The 15,104-nt window shown below is 38.3% G+C and overlaps 1 protein-coding gene across 1 annotated transcript in view; it reads left to right on the top strand.

Annotated features, from left to right (window-relative positions):
• Positions 1 to 3,561, top strand: part of gnaz (guanine nucleotide binding protein (G protein), alpha z polypeptide) — a 34,398-nt gene extending 30,837 nt beyond the window's left edge. The window contains exon 3 of the mRNA XM_059357971.1: positions 1,182 to 3,561. Coding sequence (XP_059213954.1) covers positions 1,182 to 1,526 — 345 coding nt within the window. The 3' untranslated portion in view covers positions 1,527 to 3,561. The remainder of the gene's footprint in view (positions 1 to 1,181) is intronic.
• Positions 3,562 to 15,104: the final 11,543 nt, after the last annotated feature.

The following is a 15,104-nucleotide window of genomic DNA, read 5'->3' as shown; positions in this document are numbered from 1 at the left end:
GACATTGCAAGCATCAGTGATTTCCATTAAAGAATTGTGAAACAAATCAAAAAATTTAATTGGAGAAAAAAAAATGTGATGCCTAATGTGGTCCTTCTGACTATAAATGATAATGCATCAACATTTGGAGGACATTAATTAAGATTTATTTATGAAGCTGAAGGCTGAAAACAATATGACAGAGCCAGAGCAGTGACAGTGCACTGAAAGAATCTTAGAAGAAAAGGTTAGAACAGTCTGTCCTCATTATAAGCAGCCTGTCGACACAGTCTTAGTTTCTGCAGCCACCTGATCCATTAAAATGTTCATATTATTGCAATATTTACAACTAATCTTCACAAAAGTGAGGTTTTTCCGAAATGATTACAATCAGGACTGACTCGTGTTACAGTTTTGGAGAAAGCGAGTGGCGGTAAAAAGAAGCAATGTGAGAGTTCAAACGTAGGTCTTCATCAGTCTGAGTCTCAAGTCTCTGTTGACATAACAGAGAAGCCATACCTTTGGCTAGACAGTTACTTATCTTGTCTTCAGTTTCATCCTTAATTCTTTTGCCTTACATGGTCTAATTTTCTCCCTTGTGTTTTACCAAATTACTCCATCTTGCTTGTGTGAACAAGGTCTGATTGTGTGGGCTGATTGGGGCTGATTTGGCGTGTTGCTTCAAAGTAAATACTACATTTTTCTTAGCAGGCAACGCCCACAGAAATGGCTGGGCCCCTTGAAAGGTCCAGTGAACAGGCCCTCCCAAAATTTGCTTAATTCATATCAATGCATGCATGTGCTCTTATCTCTCCTACTGAACACCTGTCAGAGCGAGGAAATTCACTGCAACATTAACTAATAGCCAATTTCATACCACGTTGGAGGCAGGACCCTGTACATTCCTATGAAAGTTTCTCAGTGGCACATAAAGCCAAAAGAATTTGACTTCCATGTATCAGTGGGAGGGGAGTTTTCGTTATGAATCAGGCTACATTTTACTAAAGCAACAATCCATTTCTTTAGTTTTAGTAATGATGTGGTTATCTGTGACTACATTTAGGGTGAACGTTATTTGGCTATTGGTGTTCCCAGCTAATGGCTCGCCTCCAGAAAGCTTTTCCCTATAGAGTCCATCCTGTTTCTTAGCTGTGAAATAATTTCCTCATGGTCTGATCTTCTTCTCTATCTCTTCCACACAGAGCCGCATGGCCGAGAGCTTGCGCCTGTTTGACTCCATCTGCAACAACAACTGGTTCACCAACACGTCGCTCATCCTCTTCCTCAACAAGAAGGACCTGTTGGCTGAGAAGATCAAACGCATTCCTCTGACAGTGTGCTTCCCTGACTACAAAGGTCAGAACACCTATGAGGAGGCAGCCGTCTATGTGCAACGGCAGTTTGAGGACCTCAACCGCAACAAGGAGACCAAGGAGATCTATTCGCACTTCACCTGTGCCACTGACACCAGCAACATCCAGTTTGTGTTCGACGCTGTCACGGACGTGATCATCCAGAACAATCTCAAGTACATTGGGCTGTGCTAGGACCTGATGCTGGCTCGGGGGTGGGGGGGTGGGGGTAAAGCGGGCCACTTGGCAGCAGTTGGTCCGCCGTCAGGCTGGATAAACAAAAGGCATGTCAGTCTGCCTGACAGTTTATCTCTTTGAAGAGGTGCAACAGAGACCTGCAAAGGAAACGAGCTAGTCAGATGGTCAGGGATGGACGATACTGTAGATTCATGTGTTTCAGTTGAAACAAAAGAGCTGGTGGGCCATTGTCAAGATGGGAGTTTTACCCAATGTGTTTGCACTGAATATGAGTATGCAGAGACACCCAACACACACACACACCGACACACATCCTTATGTTTGCTCTCTCTCTCACACACACACACACACACACACACAAGATCTTTGGATCAACAGTCAAGCACTTGTTTGACAAGGCAACACTGGAAATTTTAGACAGCTACCCCTACCTGCCTGCCAAACCTGAGGTAGTAGGTCTGTTGGTGGTTTTTCAGTTACTTTTGTCTCTTTTATTTAATTTGCCAGAGTCAATTAATGCTGCTTAACAAGAAGAATTTTGACAGAATCAATGTTCTCTTTTGGATTTTCACCCTAACAATGGTAACCAGTGAGTGCACCTGATGAGACGTGGGGAGAGCCTGTATTTCTGAGGAAAAAAAAAAATGTCAGTAGACATGATGTCACAGGGTTTCTGCCTAAAAGAGGAAACTGCCACAGTGTAAAGCTGAAGTGAAATACGTTTTCTACACACTATTTCTGTTCTGCCCCCTGGTCGACTCTCTAATGTTGTTCTTTTCCCCTCTTTCTTTTAGCGTTTTTTTTTTTGTGCTTTAAAAAAAAAAGAATATGTCTCTCAAACCTGCCTTTTATAGCAGGTCACTGACTTATAATACCAGGAGAGTGTTATGCTCGTCAAAAGTATTCTTTATGATCATTCCAGTTTCCAGCAAGAGACAACAAAAACAGTGCCAAGATCAATTTGTAAATAAAGCCAGATCCCATCCATTACGTTAATTTTTGTTTTGTTTTTATGGACAAATACATTAAAAACATGCATGATTTTGTTACTTTGGGATACTAATATATTTTCTTTGGGATTATGTTCCTCTTTTCTTAGGTTTAAATAATATATTCCCAAAAATATATATAAAAGTCAAACACTGTGTACGATTGTACAGTTGTCAGAGAGGAATCTATTGAAAAGAGTTATATCAATATAATAATGGTGAATATGATGTTATAATGATGAAAAAGATGACTGATTATGATGATAACAGTGGTGGTGATGATGATTACAATAATGTCAAAGAAAATCTCACTGCAGAGTTAGCATGAGAGGATAAAGTGGATCAAAGGAGAACAAGACTGTAGAAAAATGTGAAAACGAGAAGCAAATGTTGAAAGTTCAATCTTCCTTGCATTATCTAAGTGGAAATTGTTAAACAGCCAGTCAGTATGATGTGTAAATATACTGTAAGGTACACTCTTTGTTCAAACAAATGAAAATAAAGGTTGAGTTGGGATACTGTAAGCGAGATAAAGAGAGAGCGAGAGAAAGAGAAGGAGGAAAACCCCACTCTGCTCCTCCTCTTACCCTTTCTTTTCAGTTCAAAGGGTGATGTGCAAACAACTCAGCTAAGGGCTTCAGGCTTGACTTTACGGGATGTCCACTTCAACAAAAGACAAAACAATTAAAAAAGAAGTATAAAGAGGACAATAACTATGAATAAAACAACTTATGCAAATTTCCATGGTGTAGTAAATGTGTTTTTGGGTGGTGGTGGTTGTGTCCAAAGTGCTGATCTTTCTTATTGTTATATAATAATGCTGCAAATCATTTGCAACCTGGAAGAGGACAAACTGTCCAAAGTCCTTGCTTGCATCCTCAGTGTATGAAATCTGTCCTTTTTGTCCTCACCATACAATGAGGCCACTGGGGCAAGAATAATGCGGACATAAAGTATGCAATTAATTTACTCCTGAATGAACTTGGCCTATGTGTGACTGTGTATAGATTCCACTCTAATTAGTGTATAGACCTCAGAAGACCCAACATGTCTCCTAATCATCAAAAAATATGTGTGCGCATGTTGGAAAAGGAAGTGTCATTTAGTCCCAACCTTCCAGACTAGTTCAACAGAAATGGCTGCAACCACTTGATTGTAGCGCCCAATTTAAAACTTTTTAAAACCTTATGGCATTGTATTAAACTTTCTGTTAATTACTGCAGATAATATAGGCCCAGTTGTGACTTTTATGCTCATAATTTCGCGCTATGGTATAATGTTACACAATTTTTATTCTTCAAATATATGTATATATCTGGCAAATAAAAAATTGGGCCACTTTTTGGTGCTAAATGCAGTGGTGGAACATAACTAAGTACATTTACTTAAGTACAATTTTGAGGTGTTTGTACTTTACTTGAGTATTTCCACATATGTAACTTCACACATTTTACTCAACAACATTTAGCTGCCAGCTTTAGTTAATTTGGGGTGAAAAAAAAAGATCAATTTAAAAATGATGTTTATAAGTTCAACAACATAAAAGTATATTAAGTAGTTGAAATGAGCCCTATCTTGATGACAGGAAAGTGTTGCTTACATAAATGCATCAACAATAATAATCCAATGATACATTTGGAATATATATGTATAACAATTCTGCATAACCAGTACTTTATGTACATGTTAATGATGATACTTTTCGTAAGTTTTGAATGCAGGAATTTTACTTCTAGTAGAGAAATTTCACAGTTTGGTGTTAGTACTTTTACTTAAGTAAAGGATCCGAATACTTTTCCAGCACTTTACTTATCATACAATTATGATTTTATTTAATGCAAAATTATATGCAGAGAAGTTTTGGCAAACTTCAATGACTGCATGCAAACTGAGGCTTTCTCATGTAGAACACTTGATGAGTGTCGTTCAGACAATAAATGATTCAGTGATAGAAACCTGTAACAGGATTAGGTTTCAACCAATCAGTCCATCCTGTTACTTCTGTATGTGGTATGAATATTTGTCATTTTTTAACCCACTTCTAGTGTTGATAATGCTGTCAGCCCAGGGACAATACATTAAACATTACAGTACTGTGTGGCTGGTGGTTTTTAAAACTATTTTTATTTATTCTTTTAGCTTAACTTCCTGTGTATCACTTTGTGAAAAATATCTCCAGGTCATGTGGGGTATTCGTTGGGGGATTGATTTTAGCAACAGTGGGAATGTGTTTAAAAGATGAACATAAATAAAATCCACTATTGAGAAGGGAGCTGAAATCATGCCTTGTGACTGTCATGTGGTAGGAGTTAGTGCCAACAATAAAAAACGAGCTACAGGAAATGGCTGCTAAAAAACAACAATCAAAGGAGGTATAGAAATGTTTTCTATTTGTTTATTTTATAAATCAGGAAGCGACTTTAAATGACAACTTTAATGGTAAACTGGTGGGACCTGAGGTTTTCTGAGGACTCTTGTCACAAGGTGGTGCTAAGCAGCTGATGTTGAAGTAACTGACTGGAAATTCATTTCCTGGGAAATACTACTTGGGTCACTCATTGACAGTCTAGTTGCTTGAAATGAAATTACACTACAAAAACGTAGTTTGTTTAGTAGTAGTAGTTTAAAAAGGTAAAAATACTAGATAGATTATTTGACCAATACTACATCTTCATAGGGAGGGCTAGCATTCTAATTAAGCTTGCCAAAATTTAACATAAGAAATATTAAAAAGGGGAACAAAATACAAATAAACACCCTAACCAAAGTAATTAATAATAAGACTGAAAATGAGGACATTTATTTCTACCATTTTGCCCTGAAAAATAAGACAGTGACTGATAAACGAAATGTGATAAGATATGTACACTGTAAAAAAATGTTTGTAGGAATTACAGTAAAACACAAATTGCATCAGAAATATGACGTAAAATAAAAAATGGTATATCACCATAGTAGACACTTTTAATTACCCTAAATCAAGGAATAGTACAAGACTTTTTTTTTTTACAGTAAAACTGTAGAAAACACAGTTTTACTGCAAAAATTAAACATTTTCATGTAAAACTTATGGAGAATTATCATAATGTCACAAGGACACAATTACCCTAAACATAAAGGGACTGTTCAGTCTAAATTACAGTTTTTGCTGATATTTACATTTAAATTTACAGTAGAAAACCCACTCACTGTATTTTTGAGGCAACCATAGCTGCCAGTATTTTACCATAAATTAAACAGATTTAAAAAAAATTTTTTTTTTACAGTTTATACAGGAACCAGGTGAAATGGGGATAAGACAAAGTTAAAGACAGCATGTGTATTTTGTCATACTGCATGATGCAATGTGTCCTGACATGAAGTTTGGCGCCAGGATTGTGCTACGTTCATTTAAATTCACAAGCAGATTTGCGAATTAGTCTTTTTCTGATCTTTATCCAAGATTACTTGAAGCCATTTCTCTGACGGATTGCTATAACATTTAGGAACCTTCTTCTTTATACTTTTGATTTTGTAAAACGTCAAAAGAGCTTTGTCCGTAGATGTAAGATTTAAGCTGGGGCCATGCCAAACCCAGATTTGTCATCTGTATTGAGACATCCAATATCTAATAAAGAAAATGGACTGAGGGCATATCTAAAAATGTAAGTAGTTCACAAACAACCACGGGCACAAATAGAAATTCTTGGCCTTATGATGACAGTTCTGAAACAATAAATATCTATAATCCCTGGCATGTTCCATGGCCCAATCTATTTCTAGGCCTCCTGAATCACCCAGACATTTTTCTAAAAGAATAAAAATGAAAGAGACCCTTGCCACAAGCCTCTCTTGACCCCTCTCCACTCTTCTCTATAAGATCTCCTCTAAACTGGTTTTCCTCACACCACCACCACTAAGTACATCATGTGATTTCTCTGCTTCTAGCTGTCCTCAGCTTCCCTCTCTGTACTCCCTCCAGCCAACTGCTTCCTGTGTCTCCTCAGTGACCTTAGCATTTATACCTGCCCTCTTATCCCCTGTGGTTCTTCCCCGTTTGCCAGAGCTTGTCTATCTGCTCCCAGCTGCTTCTTGGCTATGAACCACCTGGTCGAAGCAAATGCTCAAGCCTTCAGGCAGCTGAGGGAAAATTCCACAAGGTTTTCTTGGAAGAGTTTTAGTTTCTCATCTCCTCTCTCTCTCTCTCTCTCTCTCTCTCTCTTTCTCTCTCTTGCCATTAACGACTTCCAGCCTGTGGCCTACAGAAGCTCGAGTATATTCTCTCCTCTCGTCTCAACACTACTCCTGCCTCCTCTGTTCACTGCACAAAAAGAGTGATGACAGCCAAGGCTCATCCTCTGGGCCACCCTCTGGTCACTCTCTCTCCCTCTGACCCCTCTAACATGGGCTTAATGTCTCCCTCAACCCATCCTAAATGAAGTCTTAAAAAGATTCCCATGAGCAGACTTAACTTCTGCCCTTTTGATCCCACTCCCTTCTCCCCCTCCCGGACCGTCGTTGCTGATCTGCTCCATTTCTTGACTGATATCATCAACCCCTCCCTGACATCTGGCGGAGAACCATCTGTCTTTCAGAGCCACGGTTCTCCACTCAAAACCTTCTCTTGAGCCATCTGACATCCATTATATCGTGCTGTCAAGCCTTTCTTTGGCACTGCTGCTGGTGAGGTTTATCAATCAATAGACTGTTCTTCTGATACATTGGTAGTCCCAGGAAAGACCACGGTATAAAACTGGGCCTTTTATGGGACTTATGTAATGGTAAAACCCATTTATATTAAATATGTGATATTTCAGGCTTTCAGACAATGAGTGAAAATCATCTTTTTTTCTGCACTTAATTAATCCAAAATAACACATTATTTTTGACAGCCCTATAACAATCTTACAATCCACAGGAAAGCATCTTGTGCAGGTGACTTTTTGAGGATGAACAGCTAACATCAACCCACATTAACTTCACATCAAAGGTTACTGTTGCCTGCCAGTTTAAATGTACATAAATGTTACAATCCCAGAAAAATGTGTTGTGCTGAAATTATTTCTTCTCATCCACAGCCAACTTGAGGCCCTCTCTGCAGGCTCTGTTGTCATTTTGTTCGCCCTCCTCTTGTGCCAGCCGGATATGCCAGGAGACTGCGGGCCCTGCAGGAGGAGTGAATCCTCTACGAGCATATATAGAGAACATAGTGCTTTAGCATTTATTACAACAAGTCCTAAAACTTGTTCTCTCATGGCCTCATGGTCGAGTAAGCTCAAGACTGAACATCTCCTTTGATACTATAAACAGCAGACATGTCCGGCCTAGCAAGGTATTTATTATACTGCTATGAGGAGTAAAACCAGCACTGCCTCCTATAACCTGGATGTAATAAAACGTGGCCCGACCTCATGAGGCCTTTGGAGACACCTCAAGCCCTGATCAAGTCCATCTCACATCTCATGCTTATGGGCCAACATTCCTGCACTAAAGCAGGCGTATAAATGCGACTGATCTAACGGTGGGGTTGAATGTTATGGCACATAGTCGGCGAATGTAGACTGAATCATAAAAATAAGGCATGAGGGTTAGAGCTAATACATTTCAGACAGAAATCAATTCACTTCAGTGGTATCCACATGATCGGGCTCAACTTTCTTCAATTTTGAAAATGTACTTGTGCCAATGCACTTAATGTTCCAACAGCACACCAGACCAACACTTACTGCTGCTTGAGCCCCGCCATTTTGGTAGCAAAACCAATAAAACTGCAGAGAATAAAGGCAAAAGCAAACTGTGAAACTGATTCAATAATATGACAATGCAGTGGCCACAAAGAAATGCACTGAAAATACACAGTAGTAAATGCAGTAGCCACCCAGGCCTGCCAGCCTGCAACACAAGTCCCACCTAAGTGCCATCTGCAGTGTGGGATGAGACTAGACTGGAATCAGTCTGATGGACAGAGGGAGACAAAGAGACTCAGAGTGTACTAGCAGTCACACAGTCACACCCAGTATGGCCAGTAGAATTGATCACAAGAATACTGTCCTACTAGGGGTGTGCAATATCGTATCCTCCACGATTATACCGGTGTGTTTTTTTTTTGAGTATGAAAAATGAATATCATGATATTGGCCACATTCCTACTTTTTGACGTAGTGGCGTAAGGGTTTCCCACTGTTTCATTATGCCGTTCGTTAGCGGCGAGCTAATATTAGCTAACAATTAAAGTTGTTTTAATCACAAAAAGCAACTATTACTTCATGTCGCTAAACAATGCAGCTTTCAAAATAAGAGCACAGAATCCACCACAGAAATTACAAGAAGCCTGTCAAAATAAGATGCCCTTAAATAAAACATACAAGAACCCTTATTCTCCTTTACAATATTTCATTAAAATATGCAATGAAAAGATCAGTGTATATGATGGTAGTAGTAATAGTGGCATTAAAATATGTGAGAGGCACCAAATTTAGGCTTTTATGAAAAAAAATTCTCCCTCTAACCAGCTATTTTTCAACACTGTCTGGCTGCTCCATGTCCTAGTGGAAAGCCCTGTTGACTGTGAAAAATGTTACGTGAGGTGTTTGCTCACATTTACCACTTAAAGTGGACGAGATTGATGCATTTTAATTAAAAATGTACAAATTTGTTCATGCATTACTATTAGAACCTTTTACATCAATGCAAAACCAGAGTGCAGTAACTACATTTTTGGGGTCAAAGGTCAAATAAATCGTCATGAGTTTTGAGCATAAAAATTTTATCATCAATACATATAGAAAGAAGTGTCATATCGCTTACCTACCAATAACCCATTTGGCTGGCCAGTTTAAAAACATTTTAAAAAAGCTTTAAAGCAGTTTTCCTCAGTTTTACCCTTTGTGTAGTTATGCTAGTTAGTTGTGCAGTTAGGCTTTGTAGGGCAGAATACTGGAGAACCAAAAACTGCATTGAAATTTCTCTTGTTGCAAATACTCCATATTCACTGATTTACTGTTTGCTGATTGTCCATCTATGAATGATTCTTGTTCTCAGGTCTCATGAAAAGGGGATCTGGATCCCAATGAAACTAGATCAAATCAATTTAGAAAATAAACTGAACAGCATCCTAGTAACTTCCTACAAATAATGCTGTATCACTGTTATGCAGCCGTTATTGTGTGTAGACAATGGGTTCAGAGTTACCGTGATTATTCCTGTGGTTAGTTTTGGTCATGCCTGCCAATCATGGGTTCAGGACAGCACGCCTTGTGGTGGTTCAGCATCTGAGCCTTAGTGTTTTTACTGTTTTATAACTTGTAGTAGTGGCTAAAAAAACACATTTTCCACAGGGTGTACTGTGCCTCTTTTAGTCCAGTCTATTCTTTTGTTAAATAAAGGCTGTAAAAAGCTTCATTTTGGCAAAGTGATTTTATGAACAGCTTGCCCTGAATTTAACTGCAATACGTATTCCACTCTTGCAGTGCAGGGAAAACATGCTCACTTTGCCATAATTTGTGGCTTGTCTGTAGCAATTACTGTAAAGCAAAACACTTTTAAGGTGCTTCAATGGTCCATGGGCATTATAAGGGTGAGTAAAATATATACCGACTCTCATAACTCCACCAGTCATTTCCTGCGCTGCCTGCTATGCACAAACACACGGAACATTTCCCTCACTGACAGATTCTGGGGCTCTGTGCATACGCTGTGAGTAAACTGGTGTGTCACTTTCCCATGAGCATGACCCTGATTTGCTATGGTCCTCCAGTAAATCATTCTCATGTCTGACTGACATATTGATGTGCATATGCATAAAATCAAATCACTGGACTGTCCTTGTAATACCGATACAGCTCAGGGAGGGGTTAAGACTGTGAAGCTAAAGTTGCTCTGCATCACTTTCAGGTTATAGTCACAATTATGGTTCTCCTTTAGTCATTACCTTTTAAGTAACTGTGCCATCCAGATGAGGATCTGAGTGGTTGAGGGCCTTCTGATTTACCCAAAGACTTCTCCCCTTTTTGATCCAACTCTTTTGGATTGGTTAATTTAGCTTCATTGCTATTTTAAAGCATATGACTGATTTTGTTCCATATTTTCTCATTGTTATAACAAAACCAGCAACGTTTTCTCAACGACTGATTCCAGCAGCTTATATTTTTTTTGTACATCAATGCATCAATGTTGTTAATATCAGATCAGTTAATTGCTTTACTACTGGTTTTGGGGTCTTTTCATGGAATTTGTTTACAAAAATATAAAAATCCAGAAAATCATGCCAGAATCACAAGATCACATGAAAATCCATCTTGTCAGGCTTCAAGTATTGCTTTGTGTCTGGACCAATCAGCTTCCTGTGAGTAGCTATTGGCAGCTATGGGTGTGGTTTAGGTTTGTGTGATGACACAGAGAGAAGACTGTTAGTATAACACAACAATGATGGTTCCTCTATTGGCTGACTGATGTAAAACCTATCTGCAAAATACAGAGAACATTCACTAGCGGTGTTAGGCTCCTTCAGCATTGTGTGAACTCGTATAAAAGTGCTTGACAGTAACAGACGTTCATGTATATGTAAAGGTTCTGCACTCACAGTCAGAGAAGGAAGAAAGTATTAATGTTTCTCTACGGTATACTAGTCCTGATCCTACTGCCAGCAATATAGTTTGAACTGTAGGTTTTTAGAGCCCTTTCTGGTCAAATTATGAATAATTCATATTCCCACTCGAAATAGAAGATGAGAACATTCTTCATGTCCTCTACTGAACAGAGAGGCCAGAATAAAGTTCCCCTGTCCTGGTAAATACAATATTTGATATTGTGCATCAGTTCTATCTGATAAATAACAAACCCTTATAAAGTAAATCCTAATTCTAATGCAGATCAAGAGCACAGCTACAACCATTTTCCAATGTATCTTCTATTTATCTCTATTTCCATGGTGACCCTCTATTTCATGATCCCACTTAAAGAAATGATTCATTTTCAGCCTCTGTAAGTCCTTTTGTTGTCATATGTTCCATTACTTCAAAAAGATACGATTTCAGAGAAGCAATCCACCTATAATTAATAGGCTTACTGGCTTCCAAGTTCTGGGCAGTTTGCCCTCCTGCCATACTTTATTACACAGTCTAAAAATGCCTCTAATGCTTTATCACTAACATGATCTAACCTAACCTTTTGATCTTCTTAGCATTGAATTATCCTCTTCTAATAATAACAGAAAGGCATTTATTACAGATTCCCACTTTAAACATTGCAAAACGTTCTTTCCTTGTTGGTTCCCATCTATTTCTTTCTGCTTTCAACATATTCACAGAAGTATGTGGTAAGGCTAAAAATAAATAAATCCAATGCTATTTTGATGCCTTTTTGTTTAGACATAATTTTCCATTTCAAAATAAGATATGTGGTTTAAATATGCCCCAAAAACCTTTAATTTCATTCTTACAGTAAACAGCTATTGATATTTTTGTTGTTATACATATTATGAATTGGGAATACTCCATCTATAAAGCAAGAAGCGTCTGTGTGTGTGGATGTGTGTCTAGGGCATATCTCAGATTTTGTATGTGGCTTGTGCATGGCACGAAGGTGTGCATCCTCGATTTGTCAGTAACCCAATTCGCTCTGGATTTCCACGCCTGACTCATCTCATCTGTAAGTCTATTTAGCCTACCTATCTTTCAGAGTTTTAAATTGCGCTACAAGGTTTGATTTTCCAATAATATTTAAATAGTTTCCAGCGATTATATCAATGTTCAATGTGTATGTGCTGGATGGTGTGCGTACCTTATGAAAAGTAAGTGTTTTATGGAGTTGCAGACGTTTGTAGTGTGGGATGTAATGTGCAAATACATAATTTCCTATGGGCACTGCACTAGTTTAAAAAAAAGAAAACAATTAAATGTCTATTGGAAATGTATCTTTGGTACAAATAACAACCAGGTAAGTCTGAAGAGATGTATTGTTATCACCTGGAGATCAGGGAATAATCAAACATTCATGGTTATATCCTTTTATGGCATTTTACTACCAAGCTGGAGTCTCTCTCAGCTCACTTTAGGGAGAAGGCATCGTACACCCTTGGCTTAGTCACCACTTTTCTCTGGGCCACTCTGGAAACCTCCTCTGAGCTATGATCCCTACTGTTAGGAACCTTATTTACCTCCATATTCAGCAGTTTTCACCTGAGTCCTCCCCCTGCCACAGTCCAATTAACCACAAAGTTTCCAACATTCCCGACAGGGCCCACTCAGATCAGAGATCAGTTTACACACAGAATAAAACAATTTTTTGGTTTATATTATAGAATAATTTTTAGTACTTTTTAATTATCAAAATACTACTTTTAAATGTCATTAAATCACTTGTAAAGAGGAGATCGAACTGACCGCTTGTCAAGCAAAAATGTCAAACTCTAAAAATGGTGCCAGCTTCTTAAATGTGAGGATTTGCTGCATTTTTTTTGTCTCATGTGATAATGAACAAATTATATTTGACTGTGATATTTGACAAAACAAGGTATCTAAAAGTTATTTTGGACTTTTTCTTTTTTCTGGCAACAATCTCATGATGAATTGGAAAATGAAAACAGATTAACAGATAAATTAACAATTTCTGCCCCTGTGTCTCTGGCATTCATGCATGACAAAATCACCAGATTCACTGTGTGCCAATTGGTGTGTTGTAATTTAACTAATAGCAAGGCCTTTTTCACAGCAGTCATTTTGACATGTCACAGAAGGAAAAGCACATGTGTTACTAATAAAATTAATGATGGCTGCATTCCATTTAAGTGGGTCCAGGTACTGTGCACTCTCACTTAATGTAATTACTTGCCATGAAAACAACAGACTGATCAAATGTAGTGATAAAATTTGATCTCAGTATTCTCACCAGACACTGCCAAATCGCTTTCCACAGTTACTGTGGTGTCTCCCTGCTTTCAGCGGCCTTGCCTCCATTGACTTCAGACAGAACTTCTTTTTTTGGGTTTTTGTTGTGGAAACCTCAGGGGCATGGCCTTGGCGGAGGGCTGCGATCTGAGAGTGCCCTTCTCGTTACCTAATCTTATTATTTTAGTTTGTGTACTTTTGTACTCAAATGGTGCATGTTAGAAGATAATTATGTGTTTAATCAAATTGCCACACACTAATTGATACATGGCAATCTTGGGGTCAGTTGATTAGAGGAACTGATTGGTTTCTTGGGCTCTAGAAAATTTTTAATTAAGCTGCCATGTAAAGTCTGCTGTTTCTACTGACAGCAGGGAGTGGGAGGAGGGGGGGAGATCAGATTTGCAGCTGGGCCCTATTACTGTGGTCATGCACTTTTTTTGCAATAGCTACTTTGTCTTTCCGATATTGTGCTATTGCAACCTGCAGATGAAAACCACTCCAAGATGTTAAATGTGTGTTTACATAGTCCACAGGGTGGTTGATTACTTCTCTAATTTTGGCTTCAAAATAAATTTCAAATACTTTTCAAAAGGTAGCCTGCATTACTTATGCCGGACTGTCCCTATTTACATGACTTGATTATCATATTATCATTTGTTTGAATTAACACCAAGGTAAACAATACAGCCTTCATAATTGTATTATGAATGATTGTATTCGGTGTAACTGTTAATTGAAAGGTTACGTTATGTAACTTAGACAGCAATAACTTGTACTAATCTTCTGAGTTAGCTAACACTAGCTGGCTATTCATGTGTCTTTAACTAACTAACGATGGACACCCTGCAGCCAATCAGAATAGAGTATTCATAATAATGCATTCATGTGCTTCTATGATGGCCCTATTTCCCAATTTAAGAAATCCTTCATGGACGCTACAAAAAAAGTTGTGTTGTGTTTTATTGTTTAAGAGTGTTTAAAAAAAAAAAAAGAAGTTCAATGGGCCATTCCCTAAAACTATAACAATGTTGCTTTACCTGACTTGTCATCAGGGTTAATGCTAATAAATAACTTTTGTAACAAAAAACATTCTGTGGAAAGCAACTAACGACGATAACACCGTTACCAATTACACCTATAAACTACTACAAATTACTTGTGAGCAAAAACTGATATGCAAAATGTGAATTATTAAAAAGTTTGCTACCTTTATCCCAACATTTGCTTTCATCCATCATGTGTCTTGTTTCTGTAATGTGACCTCAACTCGGCAACTTGTACACCAAAATGTTCGCGGATATTCCGGCTTGACATTTTTCCGATTATTCTGACACCACTGGAATGCAGCATTCATGGAGTTGGTGGGACAGTTGATTGACAGCTCTGTTAGCCCAAGCTTGGATGCTACTATGACACTAAAATTCAGTAAGTTCGTATTTTACCCCCTGCCATTTAATGTCACTGTTTCACCAAGTTTACCGGAGATAAGTTACAATTGGCTATTTCTACAGTCTAATTTAGTTGTTAAATCTTACCTTTATGTTGCCATGGCAGCTAGAAGGCGTCCGGCTTCTCTCTTCTGTATTTCATCCTTTGGCTCTCCTGTCAGGTTAGCTAGCATTAGCATCCTCTTCTTGACTGGCTTCACAGTTGGCTAACTTCACTAATATTTCTAAAAGATGTTGGGTGGCGTTTTCCACTTGTTTGTCGCCATAAAT

Source organism: Centropristis striata, chromosome 19 (genome assembly GCF_030273125.1).
Source record: "Centropristis striata isolate RG_2023a ecotype Rhode Island chromosome 19, C.striata_1.0, whole genome shotgun sequence".
Lineage (NCBI taxonomy): Eukaryota > Metazoa > Chordata > Actinopteri > Perciformes > Serranidae > Centropristis > Centropristis striata.
This window is presented reverse-complemented; position numbering and strand designations above follow the sequence as displayed.